This window comes from Panicum virgatum, chromosome 3K (genome assembly GCF_016808335.1).
Source record: "Panicum virgatum strain AP13 chromosome 3K, P.virgatum_v5, whole genome shotgun sequence".
NCBI lineage: Eukaryota > Viridiplantae > Streptophyta > Magnoliopsida > Poales > Poaceae > Panicum > Panicum virgatum.
This window is the reverse complement of record NC_053138.1, coordinates 13,764,861-13,783,133: the sequence shown is the minus strand read 5'-3', so window position 1 is coordinate 13,783,133 and position 18,273 is coordinate 13,764,861. Positions and strand designations below refer to the sequence as shown.

The following is an 18,273-nucleotide window of genomic DNA, read 5'->3' as shown; positions in this document are numbered from 1 at the left end:
CAACAAGCTGAACAAGTTTTGCCAAAGGTGGCTCACAGAGCTACCCTCGGTTATTTGGAGCCTGAGGACGACCCCAAGCAGAGCCATGGGCTTTACCCCGTTCTTCCTCGTCTATGGCGCCGAGGCCATGCTCCCCACGGACCTGGAGTACGGGTCACCGAGGCTCAAGACCTATCAAGAGCAGCAGAACCAGCAAGCCCGCGAGGACTCACTGGATCAAGTGGACGAGGCTCGAGACGTGGCGCTCCTACACTCTGCGCGTTATCAGCAATCCCTGCGAAGATATCAAGCGCAGAGAGTTTGGCGCCGAGACCTCAACAAAGGGGACTTGGTGCTGAGGCTTCGACAGGACAACAGGGGCCGCCACAAGCTCTCACCACCGTGGGAAGGCCCATATATCATCGCCGAGGTGATCAAGCCTGGCACGTACAAGCTGGTGAACGAAAACGGCGAAGTCCTCACCAATGCTTGGAACATACAGCAGCTACATCGCTTCTATCCTTAGAGTTCCAAGCTATTTGTACATCATTTGTACTCGCATTTACGATTTCCAGAAATAATAAAGGAGTATGCTTTACTTGCTTATCTTTTGGGAACCTTCCGGACCCTCGGGGGCTCGGAGGCACACAAACACTAAGGTACGCCTGGCTTTACCCTCGGCAAAGCCAAGCCTCCCTCGGGGGCTACTACGGGGGGAACCCCCGAACGTCCCCAAAAAATCGCCAACGTTTTTTTGGAAAATTTCCGTATCTAAGTTTCTCGTATACTTGGGAAAAAAGGGACGCGAGTCATAAGCAACTACGGTACGAGGCCGACCGAGTCGTGGGGCTGCCTACGCCTCCGGGATACGGCACCCCCCTCACCACCTCATGCATAAGTCGCTTATGAACGCGAAATTCCTCGCAGAAGTTTACCAAAGTCGCATACGAGAACACGGAAAAAGAGTAAAGAAAACGAGGGCTCGAACGTATAAGGCCTCGATGGGCCACACTGTCGATTTACAATTACCAATGTCTTACATCTACATGTACTATTATGATAAAGTACTAACACATTACATGGGCTCCGAGGCCCAGACTACCTACAGGTTATCATCCCCTCCTTACGGATCTTCTGCAGCATCGAATTCGGCTATGGGGGGATGTCGGCTTCCAGCTTCGCGGCCCGGACGGTGGCGAACTCCTCGGCGGCGGCGGAGGCGTCATCCATGATGGTCGACGCAGCATCCGCATCGGCATCGGTTGGGACGACGTACCCCGACGACACCCTCTGGAGGTCCATGATGTAGTGCGTCGAGTCCACAACGAGGGCTCGCAGGACACCAAGGCGGAAGGTGCTCTTGGCGTGCTCGGGGATCCGACCACCTAGCGCTCGCAGGCGGCTGATCACCGAGCTACCAGACACGGCGCCCTCCCCCTCGAGCTCCTGGCACACGCTCCCAGCGGTCCGCTCCAGGTCCGTATATTCAGCCTGCGCCGCCATGAGCGCAGTGTTGACTGCCTCCTTCGTCGCAGTCTCGTCTGCCACTCTCTGCCTCAGCTCTGGTCAAAGGAACTAAGATAAGCTGCGATGAATTAGGATCCGACAATAGCGAAATCTCGAGCACTCTCCCGTGATATTCTTCTGCGCTTCCTCCTGCTTGACTCGGGCGGCCTCTTCGAGCGAGGACAAACAGTCCTCCTTCTCCTTGAGGGCGGCCTCCGCGTTCCAGATGGCCACCTCCTTTTCCTTGAGGGCTATGCCCTTTTCCTCGAGGGTCCCGGAGAGCGTGGCGACGGTCGTCTTCTCGCGTTGGAGCTCGGCCTCCTTGCCTTGGAGTTCGGCCTCCTTGTGCTGGAGCTCGGCCTCCTTCTGCTCGAGCGCCGCCCTCACACGCTGCAGCTCGGCAGTCCACGCCTCGGCCTCCTGAGCCTTCTTCTCCGCCGCGGCCCTTTGGACGTCGCGCTCGCCGGCGGTCCGCGCCAACTCTTCCTCTAGCGCCTGCTGACGCGCCCCCAGATCTGTCATCTTGGTGTTGGCGTCGATGTTCTTCAGCACCAAGTCGGCATTGTGCTGCCCAAGCCAGAGCATTTGGAAGTACAGTCGGTTCAGCTCATCACTCTTTTTGCGCGAGATGTCCCTCAGCCGCTGCAAGTGGAAGAGCATGAATGAAACAAACAAAATCAAAGCCAAATACTAACAATTCCGGGGAGAAAACCACCTACCTGGCTGATCTAGAAATCCGTCGTTCTATGAAGCTCTAAGGCGCGGTCGAGGTGGCCAAGAATCTGAGAGCCGGCCTTGAGCTGTGCCTTCCAGACGGCTTCCTCCTCCTGCTCGCTGCGGAGAAACTCCAGAGGGACCCCGGACTGAGCGACCGCCCCGGGACGGGGCCCCTTGGACGTCCCCGCATTGACTACCTCCTCGGAGGCCGACGTGAACTCGGCAATCCAGTCGGCAGCGCTGGCAGCAGCAGCAGGGTCGATGTCCCTTGAGTCCCCGTACTCCTCGTTGCTCTCCGGCAGTTGCACCACCAGCACCACGTTCTATGGCGCCGCTTGCGCCGTCACCGCTGCAACGGGTTTCCACCTCTGCCGGCGCCCCTGGCGCTGACTCCTCCTCCGCGACACCCTCGACCCCAGCCCTTGGGGGTTCGAGGACGAGGGTCTCCACCCCTATTTGGCTGGCGGGGAATTCCTACGCGCCCCACCAGTTTCCCCTTTTCCTGCGACCGGCCGGGCGGCGCTATCCGCGTCGCCCCGATCGGCCCCGACTTCGACGTCCGGCCGGGTGGTGTCATTTGCGCCGCCCCGGTCGACCTCCCCCTCGGCGTCAGCCTGAGTGGCTGTTACAGCACTGCCCTGGCCAGCGTCGCCCTTGCTCTCCGGCGCTCGAGCCTGTGGGGACTTCTGGGCCCCTCGAGCCATCGCCTCCTGGAGCTTTGCGGCGTCGGCCACAATATCCACGACGGGCAGGGGCTGCGGTACCGTGTGCGGTGTGGCGCGCGCCCCGGTCTTGAGGGCCTTGGTCGGCGCAAGCGGGGCTGCATCCCTAGAGATGGCCCCGGAGCTGCTAATCGGGGAAGAAGCGCTGAAGTCAGCAGGATTGGGAGGCCAATTAAACGAATGCGAAGAATAAAATCAAAATCACTTACCCTGATCGGGTGCTCATGCTGCGCTTGCCCGAGCCGCTCCTTCGGGCCCGCGGCACATTGACACCTCTCGACGACTGACCCGAGGGCATCGTCCCCGGATCGGCCTCGAGCCTCGAGGCCCTCTGTGCGGATGTCTCCGCGCTCACCGCGGACCCGTCGCCACCCGTCGACAGCGCGGGCGTGGGTGTCCTCCTACCCGTCGCCGGTGGAGACGACCTCTGTCCTGTTGTGGGTGTAGACGATCTCCCGCCCGCTGCGGCGTGGGCGACCTTCATCCCGCCGCTGGCGTGGGCGATCTCCGCTCTGCCCCTATGAGGGGCAGACCCACCAACGACCCTGGCGTGAGCCTCGCCTCACCCAGTGTAACGGGCACATCCTCGTCGCCAGCCCCTCGATAGACTGGCGGGGAACCCGCGCCTGTCGCCGCCTCGTCGTCGTTTGAGAAGTTGATCTCAGCATCCGAGGAGCCCTCCTCCTCCTCGGTGGACTCGGGAGTAGTGGGCCGTGGCTTCCCCTCCGCGTGCGCAATTTTGCATGCCTTATCGTGCTTTTCCTTCCTCTTCCTCTTCCTGGCGGCGGCCGCCTCCACCGCATCCTTCTGCTTCTTCACCGCCTCTGCGTGCAGGCTGTTGACTTCGCATTCCTCCGGGACCGGAGGCCTCGAGGTGTAGCCCCTGCGGCTCAACCCCTGCGAAACGCAACCCAGTCAGAATCAGGGAGTGGGGAGAGAAGAAGCACAAATCGGCAACGAATTGAAACTGGAACTCACCACAGAAAGGTACCCCGCCTCGGCGCGCATCTTGATCTTTCAAAGATCCTCGGGGTTGTCAGGGAACTCTGCCACCGCATTCCTCGCCCTCCGGGCAGCGACGTCACGGGGGAGCAGCACAAGCGACGTCCTCGAGCCCAAGTGTAGCGAAAATGGCCTCTCATGCCATATTTCAATATAATGTTTTGGCGATTGATGACACACACAACACTTGGACTAATATGATTGTTAAGATTACCATTGTCAGGCTTTTAGATTCAAGTGATGACAAAGAGAAGATAGGCATAGCTAGGCCCGAAGGGCCGCCCCTACGGTGGTTCCACCCCTCGCGGGTCTCAGGGTCGCGCCCTGAAACCTCTTCGGTCCAAGGGACAAGAATTGAAGAGACCGTGAAGAAATCCAAGTCAAAGAAATCAAGACAGAGATACTTTAGTATCACCGGTTAAACCGACGCTGAGAAAGTTACATACGTCGGTGCATTGACTTAGAGCACACCAAGAATTCTGGTATCACCGGTTGAACCGACGTTAGGCAATTTGAATACGTCAGTGCATTGGACCCAGAAGCTGAGGCAAAGACTATACACCGGATGAACCGACAATTGGATATTGGTGAACGTCGGTGCAGTTGTCCAGAGAGTTGTTTTCAGAACAACTACACTCACCGGTTAAACCGACGCAGCATCGGTTGATTGCCCGTACACGTAACGGCTAGTTTTTGAGGCGGGCAGTTTAGCATCACCGGTTGAACCGACGATGACTTTTGGAGGTGCGTCGGATTAATCGGCGATAAGAGTTTTTCTGGCAGCTTTTCTCCAATGGCTATATTTGCTTGGGCTCAGTGGCGGAGTCACCCGTCACGCAGGGTGGGGCATATGCCCCACCTAGCTGCCGGGCCGCGCGGGCGAGGTGACCAAGGCGCAGTAGGGTGGCACCGGCAGCAACGCGACATCGGCGGCGGCGGACGAGTACCTGGCGCCGCACAACCAGGCGCGCGCGGCGGTGGGCGTGCCCCCGCTGCGGTGGAGCGCGGACCTGGCATCGACCGCAGCGGAGGTCGTGGCGCAGCAGCAACGGCATGTCGGGTGCGCGTTCGTGGACATGGGCGGCAGCCCCTACGGCGCGAACCAGGGGTGGGCGAGCTACCGTGCGCGGCCCGCCGAGGTGGTGGCGTCGTGGGTGGCGCAGGGGCGGTACTACACCCACGCCAGCAACACCTGCGCCGCTGGGCGGCAGGGCGGCACCTACACGCAGGTGGTGTGGCGCCGCTCCGCCGAGCTCGGGTGCGCGCAGGCGTCCTGCGCCACGCTCACGCTCTGCCTCTACAACCCGCATGGCAACGTGCAGGGACAGAGCCCCTACTAGCTCACTAACCTCGGTGGCGAGCGGCCGGCCGGCCGATCAGGTTGGTTGGGCTCCGTCCGGTTGAGCCGCCGATGCCGGCGCCGGCGGCCCCTTGCCGGCCTGCCCCACCTAGAATTTTTTGCTAGCTCTGCCTCTGCTTGGGCTGCCTATATATACCACTAAGGCCGGGTCATTTGAGGTTCCTGGAGACTAAGGAAGCATACTACATTTGAAGAACACCTCCAACCACCATAGAGCTTCATTGTACATCATATAGGCTTAAGCACACTTGTGAGAGTGCTTAGTGCTTGTAATAGGGATTAGTTCTTGCGAGAGCTCCCTTGAGAGAAGTCTTGCTACGGCAAGCATCTTGTGTATTCATCGTGTGACCCTCCGACTTGGTATGGAGCGGCAACGACACTTTGTGCGGGGAAGGAGACCCCTCTCGGTGAGAAGCTCTGATAGTGAAGACGGTGCCATTGGTGACGCTTCGAGAGAGACGGCGGCGGTGGCCTTGTCTTGGTGACTTGGGGTCACTTAGCCTTTGCTTGCCGAGAGCCTTGGTGGCGAACGCAAGATGATGATCAAGCGAAGAGACTTGGCATCACACTTGTTCTTGTTGGACAAGTGACCGTGGACGTAGGGAGGGACTTGGTGTCCTAACCGAACCACGTTAAATCGTGTGTCTTGGTGTCTTCACGGGAGTTTGCATATTCTATCCCTTACCTCTTTACTTACCGTATTACGTTTCCGCATTTACTCTATCTTGCGTGCCTTTACTTTCCTAGTTAGTTTGATTAGGATTGGCTATAGGTTGCAAGTCTTTTAGGGGTAAGTAGAGAGTAGCATAGATAAACCTTAGTCATAACTAGCATGTGTAGGACGTGTTAGGTTTATCTTATGCAAATAGATTAAGCCTTAGGATAGAAAGCGATTAGCGACCCTATTCACCCCCTCCCCCTCTAGGGTCGGACACCCCGGTGATCCTTACACCGAGGCACGGGCCTCGGGGGTGAGGTCGAAAATCGGCAGGCTCCTCTCCGTGAGAGGAATCACCCTCTGCCGATGAAAGTTCACGATGACAACTGCCGCCGTCAACCCCTTCCTTGCCAGGTGCCGCAATGCCTCAGAGAGCACTTCGAGCCTGGCCTGATGCGCTGGGGGCGATACCCCCCAGTCCCACTTCTCCGGCCTCTCCCGGAGCACCTTATTGGTGAACGCCGGGAGCTGGTTGCCGAAGTTGCGCAGGTAAAACCACCCTCGAGTCCACCCGGCGTTGTTCATCATCATCCTATTGGGGATGTACAAACTCCTCCGGGTTGGGCGCAAGTGGAGCATCAGACCGCCGGCGCGGGCGAACCTCTTCGGCTGGCCCCGCATGTTCTCGATGAAGAGCTCCGCGGAACAAATGGATCCACAGAACCCAGTATGCTTCGATCCCAAGATACCCCTCGCAGACAGCAACGAAGACCGCCGCCTGCGAGATGGAGTTGGGGCCGAAGTTGTGCAGCTCCACCCTGTAGTACTCGCACAGCGCCCGCATGAATCTGCCGACGGGGACGCTGAATCCCCGCTCGTAGAGATTCAGTTCGGTCTCCTCTGGCCGCGGGGGGATCCACGCCGGCCGCTTCGAGTTGATGTTCACCGGCAGCAGCCTGTCGTCGACCAGCTGCTCCAAAACCGCCTCGGTGGCGGTGGACTTCCCCCACGATAACGGCTCCTAGACATCCGACATCTCTTCGAACCACTGGGGGTGCGGGAAGGCAAGCTTTACGGTGGCTAAGGTGCGCTCTCGCTCTCTCTTTCTTCCTCCTCTCGCTCTCGGCTCTGGGCTCAGGATGCAGGGGAGGCGGAAAAGGCAGGGGAGACGAAGGCAAAATGGCCAGGTGAGCCCAAACAATCCCCTTCCCCGTTTTTATCTATCAAAATAGGCGGATTTGCCGCCGTGGCCCGAATCCGCCGCATTCAATGCGGTAGATTTTCCTGTCGCTGACGGCTGGGCCCCACAACTGCGGAGTCTCCCACACACGCACTTGGCAATAATTACGGCGCAGTAACCGACAGGCGCGACGCAATTGTAGCACTGTTCTATCCATCAGCCGCCGCCCACGCCTCTTCACCTACCTAAGGCAGCTGCCTGAAAAGGCGCGCCCGCACTGCACCGCACGTACTGGGGCACGTCACCCACGTCCAGCGAAAGACCCGTGCGCATGACCTGCGACTCCGCGCCATTTGCGAACCGTGATGGAATATTCCTTTAGAGGGCTCTTCACCATCGAAGGAACCTCATTCCGAGGCCTTACTGATCAGGGGTTCGAAGCCTGGTTCGTCAAGGGCTCGACAGGCGCCCCAGATTGCCAGAGTCAGGGACTGCATGGATGTGCCATACAAGCTACCCTCGAGCATGGAGCACGACCGTCAATTATGAAGTTCCATGTGTTTAACCAAAACTCCCACTCTTAATGCGCGCCTGCCAGATGGTTCAGCAGGACTCTGGGTCGCTGTACCAGCACGAAAAACGCCAAGGCCGGCTGAAAGGAGTGCCGATGCCGGCTGAAAAAGACGCTGGACGTCCACCTCAGTAAAGCAACCAAGCAGGGCGACGCTTATAGCCCTTAGACGAGTGCAAACACTCCTCCAAGGCCTCGGGGACTACACCCGCGGGTGCGCTGACGCGCCCCCACGGAGGAAACTTCACACATTCGAGGACCAAAATCCTCTGCAGGGGTGACACTCACCCTTACACCCTCGATCATCCTCTCCGCGAAGGAGAACGAGACTTCATTGCTCTTTACAAACAAAGATTACAAAGGGTTGCCACCTGTGTGGCAATTTTCCCTGTCTTGGAGAGGTGCGAGCGCCGATGAAGAGCACCGAGTCCTTAGCCGACATCGCGACCATGCTGCTCGGGATTGCGAGGAGCAGCTCCCAGACCGCACGGGTCCGGCGGGATGCCCTCCTCGCAAGCTTTCTTCTAGCATCTCCTCCACCGAAGACCTTGCGGGGGGTCAAGCTAGCGGACAGCACTCTCTGCCCCATCTCCCCGAGAGCGATGTTGTCGCCAAGAGGGACGATGCGAAGAATGGCCACCAAACCTGGCGCCGACGCCATGGTCAGGCGTCTCAACGCCCCTTCAGGCTGAGGGACATCGCAGAGGTAGGACCCCTCGGGCCCAATGTTCTTCTGCTAATCCCACTGAAGCCGAGGGATGGTGAGCATGCCCTCTCCAGCTTTCCCTCGCTGCTCGCAAACATTCTTCTAGCATCAAAGCCTAAAGAAGCCAGGCCACCCCGTCCGGGGGACGACCGTGAAAGGCAAAGGGAAACATTACTAGACTTAGGCGATGCTAGAAGTAAGAGCAGGGAAGTTGGAGAGGAAAGGGAGTCACACGATCCCTATTTATAGCCGCATCGGACGTCAAGCTTTAAGCCTATCGCAAGGGGAAGGCTTGGACCGCCCGTGACGGTGCGGCACCCCACGAGCAAAAGATGCCCTCGGTTATCGTGCCGAGACGTGACCAAACAATACAAAGCCAAGCCTCTGGACGCTGAACAGCCCAGCATCGGCGCTAGCCGACTGCCCTCGAACGGCGCGTCGTAAGGCGACCAGAGAAAGCAGGGCTGAGACCCTGAACGCGGGACAGCGTAGCAATAGCACCAGCTGCAGAGCAGCAGGCGCCTCCATGGCCCTAGCCTGCTCAGCGTGCTGACGCGACTCGCCACCCGAATAAGACAAGAAGGCGCGCGCGCCTCGGAGCACTTTTTCCAGGCGCACTACCCCGGCCGACGAGTTGTCGCATCCACTAGGCCAGCATCCGGATGCGTCTGGCGGGAGCGCAGTACCGATCGATCACATCAAGGGGTAAATTTGCCGAAATACCCTTTGGCCGAATCCCCTGACTCGACCAAAGGCTCGGGGGCTATTGTCGGGTACCATGATTAGGGGCACCCTAATCAGGGGACTAAAACTGCCCTAAAAATGCAAACGCATGCTGAGCAACCGGGCCCACAAAGGCCTATAGCCTCCTTCCAACCTGGAAGAAAGGAAAGGACTCAAAGAAGCTCAGCACGCGGCCCACGTACGCAGTGCGGCCCATCCGCACCCCCTCGGACCCGCGGGGTGATCTCCGCCTCGCTCGAGGGCTCCCCGCCGGAGCCCTCGACCGCGCCCCGCACCTCTGCCTCGCTCGAGGGTAATGAGCCTGCCCTCAAGCGAGCAGAACGTCTCCGCCTCGCTCGAGGCCACCCCTCGACGGAAAGGACAAACGGTCCTTCCACTCACCCGCCCACCGTATAGAGGCATTAATGCCAACCACTCCACAGCGCCCGGCTCAGACGGCGTCAGGCCACCATGCCCCACAATGGCTATGACCGGAGTCTCGTCCGTCAACTCCGGTCACTGCTCCGCCATTCCGGACGCTGTGGCGACACTGTGGGAACCTGCGACGCAGTACAAGACGTGCTCGGCACTGCTCCAGCTACTATACCGCCAACTCCCCATACCTCCTTCGTACTTTCCCTTCCGCGAAGCCCTCGAACGGCATGGGCACGACCCTCGGAAGCTGCTCCGGCCTTGGCCGGGACAAGACCCTGGCCTGTATGACCCTCGGAACGCCGCCACGCCACGCCTGGAGGACAGTACCCCCCCCCCACAGCGATGACCACGCCGCCCGCTGGAGCCACCAGGACGCCGGCGCGATCTCTGCCCGCGCCCGCGTCTGCGTGACACGTGGCGCCTCCGGACCCCTCCCGAGCAGCTAGCTGAGCCGAGAGCTCACGGGGGGTCCGGATGGCACGTGGAGGTCCCAGACCCATCCGCGGGAGTCCTGATGGCACGTGGAAATCCTGGACCCACCTGCGGGGGTCCGGGTCCGTGGCCACAGGTGCTGAGCATTTCCACCTCTGGGACACATGGGGACCCCGGACCCATCCCCGAGCGGTAAGCGGGTCCGGGACCATTGGTCCGGTGAGATGGAGTCAAGGACAATGCCCAGGACGACTGCCACGACCGGCGCCATACCCCACAGTGTACTTCCCATAGTACTCGATCACTGCACCCCCGCGATTCGGGGAGAAGACGACAACTTCCATGATCCCCTGTGCACGTACACCATCCCTCCTTGTGTCTATAAAAGGGGGGTTGGCCCACCTTTCGGTAGGACACGACGCTTCGCACTACTAGCAGAGCACATACGCTCCTCTGAACCCCGATATTGGCACTCGCCTCAATCAACTCCTCCTCTAGCGGAGACTTGGAAGCTTCCCTCCCTCTCTCGCCTCGCTTGTACCCCCTACTACAGGCACCCCTGGTGTAAGATAGTACAATGCTCTCGCACACCCCTTTGCTGGACGTACGGGCCCACGGCAGGAACGAGGATAAACCTGTGCATTACTGTATTGCCTCTTGCATCAACATCTGGGATGAGGAACACATAGCATCATCACTGGTTGGGTCCGGACCGCCGGGTCAGGGCACCGACACATACTTATCTAACCATACAAATATCTAGTTTCTAGAGTATTCCACATTTTACCATGAAGCATGAGAATCATGGTTCATACTCTCTAATCTTCTAGAAGCTTCTCAGAAGTATGCATTGCTATTTTCAATACTATTAAGCTCCATTATTTACAAAACTTAGTATTTCATCAGTAATGAGGGAATGAAGCTCTTGACGTATTTCAGTGCATGATGTAATGAACTTTGTGACCTGTATATGTTTGATTTGATGTTCTGTACATATAAATTCTGAACTTAATTACTCAATTTACAAAACCTCAAAATGTTCCTGTTGACGTGGGTTTTCTCTTAACCTCTGGAAAACTGGCCGCTAAATGTCTTAGGCGGCCATTGTTAACATTGGTTTCCTATGGAACAAGAAGTTGACGTGGGTGACCTTTATGGGGTATCCCAATTTTGGATTTATGATCAACCTTCTGACAAGGAATCAAGTGTCGGAAGACCGATCGCAATTGTTGTTGCAAGTCACATAATATTTCCCTTCGTCATGTGATTGTAAATTCTTCTCCAAGTATGGAAACTACATTAAAAGATGGAGCGAGTTCCTGCAAAGCTCGAGGCTGTGGATGCATTACTTGGACTGAAGAGGACTGGGAAGGGGCACCAGGCTGCCTCTGACACTCTTCTTATGCCGTCCGCACTGATCATCCTCTATTTCCATCATCTAAAAGAAATATTATGTCCTGGCCATCGAGATTCTCTTCTCAATGTGGAACGCTTTTGAATTTACCCAATCAAGTTTTTACATAGTCTATTGGATTACCCCCATAGAATAGGTGGTTTTCTATTTTTACAAAAAGGGTATACTCTTCATATTTGGCTAACATAATACAATAGCTCTTGGAGATATTTAACGGACTCTTCATCCATCGACGCTCGCCATGCCCCTCGCCATATTGCACCCCTCCCTCGGCATATTTGCTGAGCTGCCACCGCTCGCCAACTCGCCCTCCCGGCGCGCCACAAGCTTTCTTCCCGCGCTCGCCTGCCGCGCTCACTCCCTTCCTGCACTCATTTCCCCGGGACGAGCTCCCCCCCCCCCCCCCCCCCCCCCCCCCGGCGTGAACCTCCGGTGCAAGCTCTCCTCAACGCGGACCTCCTCCTCGGCGAAGACGGGGCAGAGCGAAGCTAGGCAGAGCGGCGCTGGGCGTAGCTGCGTGATGAAGGCCGGGAGGGAGACGGCGGCCATAGAGGCAGCCAGCGCCTTGGCTGCTCTGAAGGCGAGGAGTTGGCGCCAGGTCCCGGCGGCCGGCGGCGTCCAGCGCACGACGACTCCTGCAGGGCCCTCGTGCCCACACATCCAGTGCCAAGTCGCGACGGCGGCCAGCAGGCCCTAGGCCCACACGTCTAGGCGAGGTCGTGCTAGTGTCCAAGCACTATTTTGCGCGGGAATGAGTGCACGCGAAAAGAAAAGTCTGATGGCTAGTCTGTTGGATAGCACAAACAAATGGAGAGTGAAGGCTAGCTATTTGGATAGTTAAATGGTAATATGAAGAGTGAAATTTATCTAGGTTTTTGGAGATGCTCTTAGAGAAACTCCAAGAGATTCTCTATATCTTTCTTCATTGTCAGGAATAGATATTTTAATAAAAAATAACCTTCAAGGCCACAACAGTTTCTCTAAGTGGTTATCCAAATATAGCCATCCTCCCTTCCGCATTTTTCGCTCGCCAAAGATATATAACAAAAATAGCTTTCTAGAGTGTACACAAGATTAAAAAAAGCTGTTGGAGAGTAAAAGTATATAGAAAGCAATTTTTATACAAAAGGCTCTCTAAAAGATAATTTAGAGAGTAAAATTTAGAAAGACTTTTGAAAATACTCTCACATTCCAAATAGTACGAAACTTTAACTCTAATCACGGCTACATTTAGCCTATAGTGCAGCTCACCAACCACCCTCCCACCTCCAACACTCTACAACATTTTCTTAAACTATGCAACAATGGATCATATACATGTATCAACATTTCGAACTATAATTGGAATAACCCAAAGCGGCCTACAATTTATGATGAACCGAGTATATAGTTGTGTTACTCGTGTAGAACTGTGAGTATCTATGGTTTTGAAATATCTTTTTAGACGTCTGCTAGTTCAATCTCTGTTCTCAAATGTTTTACTGTGCGACCACTGCAGTGATTTTGCTGCATCGTAGCAGTAAGAAATTGTAGGGCTTAACGTGTGCATTGATTCATGTCCTGTGTAGAAACTGGTGGCTGATTACATGTGAATTTTATTCGTGCTTAATGGGTATTCTCACGGCTTTTCAAAACTATGATCGTTCGGAGGTGAATTTTTCAAGGGTTCTTCTGACAAGTGATGAATGAATTCGATAGGTCTTGGACCACGCAAGACGAGAAGCACCACCATGGGCTCAGGCCCGTCTACTCAGATTTCAGGCCAACTGGTAATGTTTCACAAGCAACAACCCGACGTACTTTTCCCTTCCCGTGGCAAAAATTTCCTGTGGCCGCGGTGAATGAAGGGACCGAGACAAATTCTCTCCTCTTCTCTCGACTCAATTTTGCACCGTGCTTTTGTGTAGCGAATTTTCCCGTGGCCAAAACTGACGGGGTCCGTGTCCGTGGGTTCCCATTCCCATACGCGGAGTTTTCTGGGTTTCTCGTGCACCGGGCGGCTCCACGTCCCACTCCCCCAGCTGGTTGGTGGTCCCCACGCGCCCAACCCCCCAGCGGGAGATCGCCGAAGAAATATGACGCGGCTTATGGCGCCGCGTGGCGGCCACCTCATCCACGCAGCTCCCCCAGGGCCCCCCCAGCGCCCCCCACTCGCATATCTCCCGCCGCGCTCCTGCTCCCCGCCGCGCCACGCATCCGCCCTCGCCGCCGCCGGATCCGTCGCCTCGAGGCCCGCCGGCCGTCGGATGGCGCGCCGCGGGCTCGTGGCGGCCGTCGCCCGCCGCCCCTTATATGGCGTGGCGCCGCGCACCAGGCTCGGGATTCCGATCCGTCCACGCCATTGCGTTCGCTCGCGCGGCACACGGTCCAGCTAGCAACGCCTGTGCGCCACAAGAAGCTTCTCTACATCGAGGGCGGCAGCTAGAGCTAGGCCCGGCGCGCACCATGACGTCCACCGTGACCACGCCGAGCCGGCCGCTCGCCGCCGGGTGCCGGCGCGCGGCCGGGCCGCGGCGGTCCGGCCCCGCCGTGCTCTCGCTCAAGGGCCCGCGGCGGCGGGCGCCGTCCACGAGCTGCTCGGCGGTCGCGTCGCCCGAGAAGCGGCGCACGGCGGCCAAGCTCCCCCCACCGCAGCGGCCGTCGAGGGCCGCGGCGGCGGAGGAGAAGGAGAGGACGGACTACAACGAGGTGGCGGCCGCGCTGGAGAGCATCTACAAGCTCAGCCCCGCCGTGGTCGAGGAGAAGCACGGCGACGACGAGGGCAAGAGGAAGGGCAGGAAGAAGGGGAAGGGCGGAGTGGTGAGGAGCCGCTGCGCCAGCTGCTCGATCGATCCTATTCTCCTGGCAATTCACCGTTCCAGCATCTGAACCAATCAATCACCTCTGTGTGCAGGGCAGGAGCACGGTGATCGTGAGGAGCCGGCGGAGGCGGCGCGGGAGGAGGATGGACCTGGGGAAGAGGGTGGAGATGAAGAGCAGGGGGGACGACGCCGGCGGCGGGCGGCAGGACGTGGAGCGGGAGTTCGAGGAGATGCTGCTCCGGGAGCACTCGGTGTCCACGGACATGGGCAGCCTCGACTGGAAGCGCATGAAGATCCCGCCGGTGCTCAGCTCCGCGCAGAGCGCGCGCCTCTTCAAGACCATGCAGCCCATGAAGGTGAGTACTAGTACTTAGCCTGATAGCATATCTGAGTGATCTACCCAAATTACCGTGCGGTCGTTCTTCGTTTAATCTGTGGAGGTGAAATTAGAGGCTGATGGGTGAAATGATTACCGTCGCAGGCGATCTTCGAAGTGCAGGAGAGCTTGCGGGAGGACTTGCAGAGGGACCCGGCCGACGCCGAGCTCGCGGAGGCCACCGGCATGACCGTCCAGCAGCTGCGCCGCCGCCTCGACGTCGGCCGGGCCGCCAGGAACAAGCTCATCAAGGTAACACACAGAGGCATGGCACACTCTTTGTTTGCAATTCGACTTGCACCGATAGTTGAACACTACTTGAACTGAAGCACGAGCACTGCTTGGTAGTTTATCTGTATGTACACTGATCCACAAGACCACAACCTCCTCTGAAACTGAAACTGAAGCTTCATATTCGACAGTAGTAGTAGTGGGTGCTATAGTACCAGATAGGGGAACAGGCGCACAGCACACTGACCGATGGGTGGTCGCATTGCAGCACAACCTCCGGCTGGTGCTGTACGCCATCAACAAGTACTACCCGGACATGGCCAGCGACGAGAGGTTCGACGACCTCTGCCAGGCCGGCGCCAACGGCCTCATCACCGCCATCGACCGCTTCGAGCCCAAGCGCGGCTTCCGCATCTCCACCTACGCGCTCTTCTGGATCCGCCACTCCATCGTCCGCGCCATGACGCTCTCCAACTTCACGCGCTTCCCCTTCGCCATGGAGTCGGTAAGATGATCGCCAAGCCTGCAATTGAGCAGCAGTACTACGACCACTCCGTTCTTTCTTGGGACTAGAGGATAGAGAATTCTGAATCATTTCGACGAACCATGTGTGCAGGAGAGGCAGGAGATCAACAAAGCCCGGGAGGAGCTGGCGTTCGAGCTCGGGAGGGCTCCCACGGACGAGGAGGTGATCGGGAGGGTGGGCATCTCCCAGGAGAGGTACCGCGACGTGCTGAGGATGACGCGCCCCACCTACTCGCTGCACTCGCGGAACCGCGTGACGCAGGAGGAGCTCATCAACGAGGTCACCGACGACGACGCTATCGGGGTCGACGCCGGCAAGCACAACACGCTGCTCCGCCTGGCCATCGACGACCTCGTGAGTCATGAGTCTCCTTCCCCCCACCCCCTTTATTTTCTGTCTGAACACGAACCATTCAGGACGGGAATGGAAACAGATTGATGAGCAAGGCTGGTGCCTGCAGCTGGATTCGCTGAAGCCCAAGGAGAGCCTGGTGATCCGGCAGCGGTTCGGGCTGGACGGCCGGGGGAAGCGCACGCTCAGCGAGATCGCCGGCAACCTCAACATCTCGCGGGAGATGGTCCGCAAGTACGAGCTCAAGGCCCTGATGAAGCTCAAGCACCCCACGCGGGTGGACTACCTGCGCAGGTACATGTGAGCTCAGCTCAGCATTCGGACCTGCCACCACGCATTGCATGCCGGTGTACCAGCATGTTCTAGCAGTACTACAAGAGAAAAAAAAAAACAGAGTGGTTGCTCTGCTGTATATATTTCTACCCCTCCGCTACTCTGCACTGCGCAGTGCACACTATAGACTGCAGAGTTCATCCAGGACTGCACTGAAATCTGTCCGTGTTGTAATAGAAGACATGTACATAAACAGGAACAGTGTGTGTGTGAGAGTCCTGATGAGAGGTGAGTTCATTCGGGTGAGGTTGTATTGCAGACCTCGCATGTAATTCTTACCATACATTATATTGTATATGGATACGAATACGATACATGGTGCGAGAAACTAAGAAAGTCGAACATCAAGAAAACTCATTTCCTCGGATTTTTTTATAATGCATTTTCTATGGATTTGGTGTTGATCCAGTTTCTGAACCATGCCACAACTAGCCATCCATCTCTGTCTCACTGAACATTTGAACAAAGGACTAGAAAACCTATCCACTCCAGAATGGCGCAGGAACGCAGCGGCGGGCATGCCAGATGTAACGGACCACGCCCGCGCGCTGCAAAATGTTCGTCCGCCGACACAAAATGCCAAGCTTGCAAGTCCCAACTTCTCGTCTGAGCGCAGGCCTCGCGGCGCCATGCACGCCGCCACGTACGCGAGCACCGGTGACTAGTGGTGCCCCCCGTCTCCGCAGTCCGCACCCACCTCCACCTCTCCCTTGAAGTTGAAGCCGCGCCGGCGCATTAACCCATCGCGCAACCGCTTCGTTCTGGATTGGAGCGCCAGACAAGAAGAAGAAGAAGAAGAAGCTTTGCTTGCTTCCCCATTTCCCATCGCAGCCCAGCGATCGATCCGGGGTCCGGCACCGGCACCGGCACCGGCACCGGCCATGGTGAAGCTTGCCACGGCCAGGGAGGCGCGCCTGTACGGGCCAGCGCTGGCGGTGCGCCGGTGGGAGTACGTTAACGCGGGCGCGTACGCGTTCGCGGCGCTGCTCCTGGCGGCGGGCCTCGCGGCGCTGTCCGCGGGCGGCGGGGCCAGCAGGGCGGGGCTCGCCACGGCCGCCGTGGCGCTGGCGGCCGTCGCGGCCGTGAACGCGCACGACCTCGCGGCGCACCTCGCCGGCGTCGACTGGCGCGTGGGGCTGGCGCGCTTCGACGCCCAGCTCGGGCTCGTGGAGTTCCTCGTGCCGGCGCTGCACGCGGCGGGGTGCGTCCTCGCCGTCGCCGGCTTGGCCTTGCTGGTCTCCCAGGTACACGCGCGAGCGATTCTTTTCCAGCATCGGACATACATGGCGATCGGTCCTCTGTCTGTCCCGTCGATGAGCATTGGCCGAACACGCAGGGCGAGGAGGGCGCGAGGTACAGCTACGGGCGGGAGATGCACGCGGCGAACATGCTGCTCGCCGCGGCGGTGCTGTGGCTGCTGGGCTCGGTGCTGAACTCGTGCCAGGTGTACGAGCGCGCCGACGGCCGCGCGCAGCTGCTGCAGTCGAGCGTGCAGGTGCCCCTGCTCCTGGGGAGCCTGCTCTTCCTGGTCGCCGCCGTCGTGAACCGCCGCCGCGTCTCCGGCAGCTGGCGCCGCGAGCCGGGCGTCCTAGTGGTAAGCCGCCTGATCCGACGAGTGGGTGCCGTACCGACGGCGGCGCGTGACTGATCGTGTGCCGGGTGCGTCTGCGTTGGGCGCAGGGCCGGAGCTGGGCGTGGCTGTGCCTGGTGGGGAGCCTGCTGTGGCTGGCGGCGGCGCTGCTCAACGTGCTCAAGGTGTTCAAGATGCACCAGAGCGACGCGCTGCGGCTGGAGAAGCTCCGCGGCGGCGCGCAGGAGCGGCTCAGCCGCGACCGCGAGGGACGCGTGCCGCTCAACTGGGAGGAGGTCGCCAGGAGGGCGGCGCTGCCCACCGAGCTTCGGTGATCCTCATCACCGACACGCGCCGCCGCTCGTCGCCGAACCATCGCGTCAGCCACTCAGCCTAGCTACCGGCGGTCCGTCACGGCCGTACGTAACAACTTCTCCCCCCGTGCTGTAAAGAGGTTGTGACAGAAAAGGAAAAAAGAGCCAAATAAATTGTTTGGGCCCTGTGTTGGCATTGGTGGTTGTGGGTTTTTTTGCTTAACTTTTCTCGGTGGTGGTGAACTCGCTCGTAGGCGTGTGTAATACTCCCTCCGTTCTAAAAGAAGAAGAATAAGAATGTAACTCTCCTTTCCCAATGAGTCAAATAATTTTAATTGTAACTAAGTTTATAAAAAAGGATTACTA

At 58.2% G+C, this 18,273-nt stretch overlaps 3 protein-coding genes across 3 annotated transcripts; all 3 read left to right on the top strand.

Moving 5' to 3' along the window:
- Positions 1–3,444: 3,444 nt before the first annotated feature.
- LOC120700616 (STS14 protein-like) lies at positions 3,445–5,266 on the top strand. Its single transcript, XM_039984864.1, has 2 exons — positions 3,445–3,495; positions 4,829–5,266. The coding sequence occupies exons 1-2, from the start codon at positions 3,445–3,447 to the stop codon at positions 5,264–5,266; spliced, it is 489 nt and encodes a 162-aa protein (XP_039840798.1).
- An 8,454-nt stretch (positions 5,267–13,720) lies between these two features.
- Positions 13,721–16,387, top strand: LOC120697696 (RNA polymerase sigma factor sigE, chloroplastic/mitochondrial-like). The gene is made up of 6 exons (XM_039980993.1): positions 13,721–14,204; positions 14,299–14,562; positions 14,688–14,834; positions 15,082–15,318; positions 15,430–15,693; positions 15,800–16,387. The coding sequence occupies exons 1-6, from the start codon at positions 13,851–13,853 to the stop codon at positions 15,992–15,994; spliced, it is 1,461 nt and encodes a 486-aa protein (XP_039836927.1). The 5' UTR covers positions 13,721–13,850; the 3' UTR covers positions 15,995–16,387.
- Positions 16,388–16,904: 517 nt separating this feature from the next.
- LOC120701232 lies at positions 16,905–18,152 on the top strand. Its single transcript, XM_039985360.1, has 3 exons — positions 16,905–17,267; positions 17,360–17,617; positions 17,704–18,152. Exons 1-3 carry the CDS (start codon positions 16,905–16,907, stop codon positions 17,926–17,928), a joined length of 846 nt encoding a protein of 281 aa, XP_039841294.1. The 3' UTR covers positions 17,929–18,152.
- The last annotated feature ends 121 nt before the right edge of the window (positions 18,153–18,273 follow it).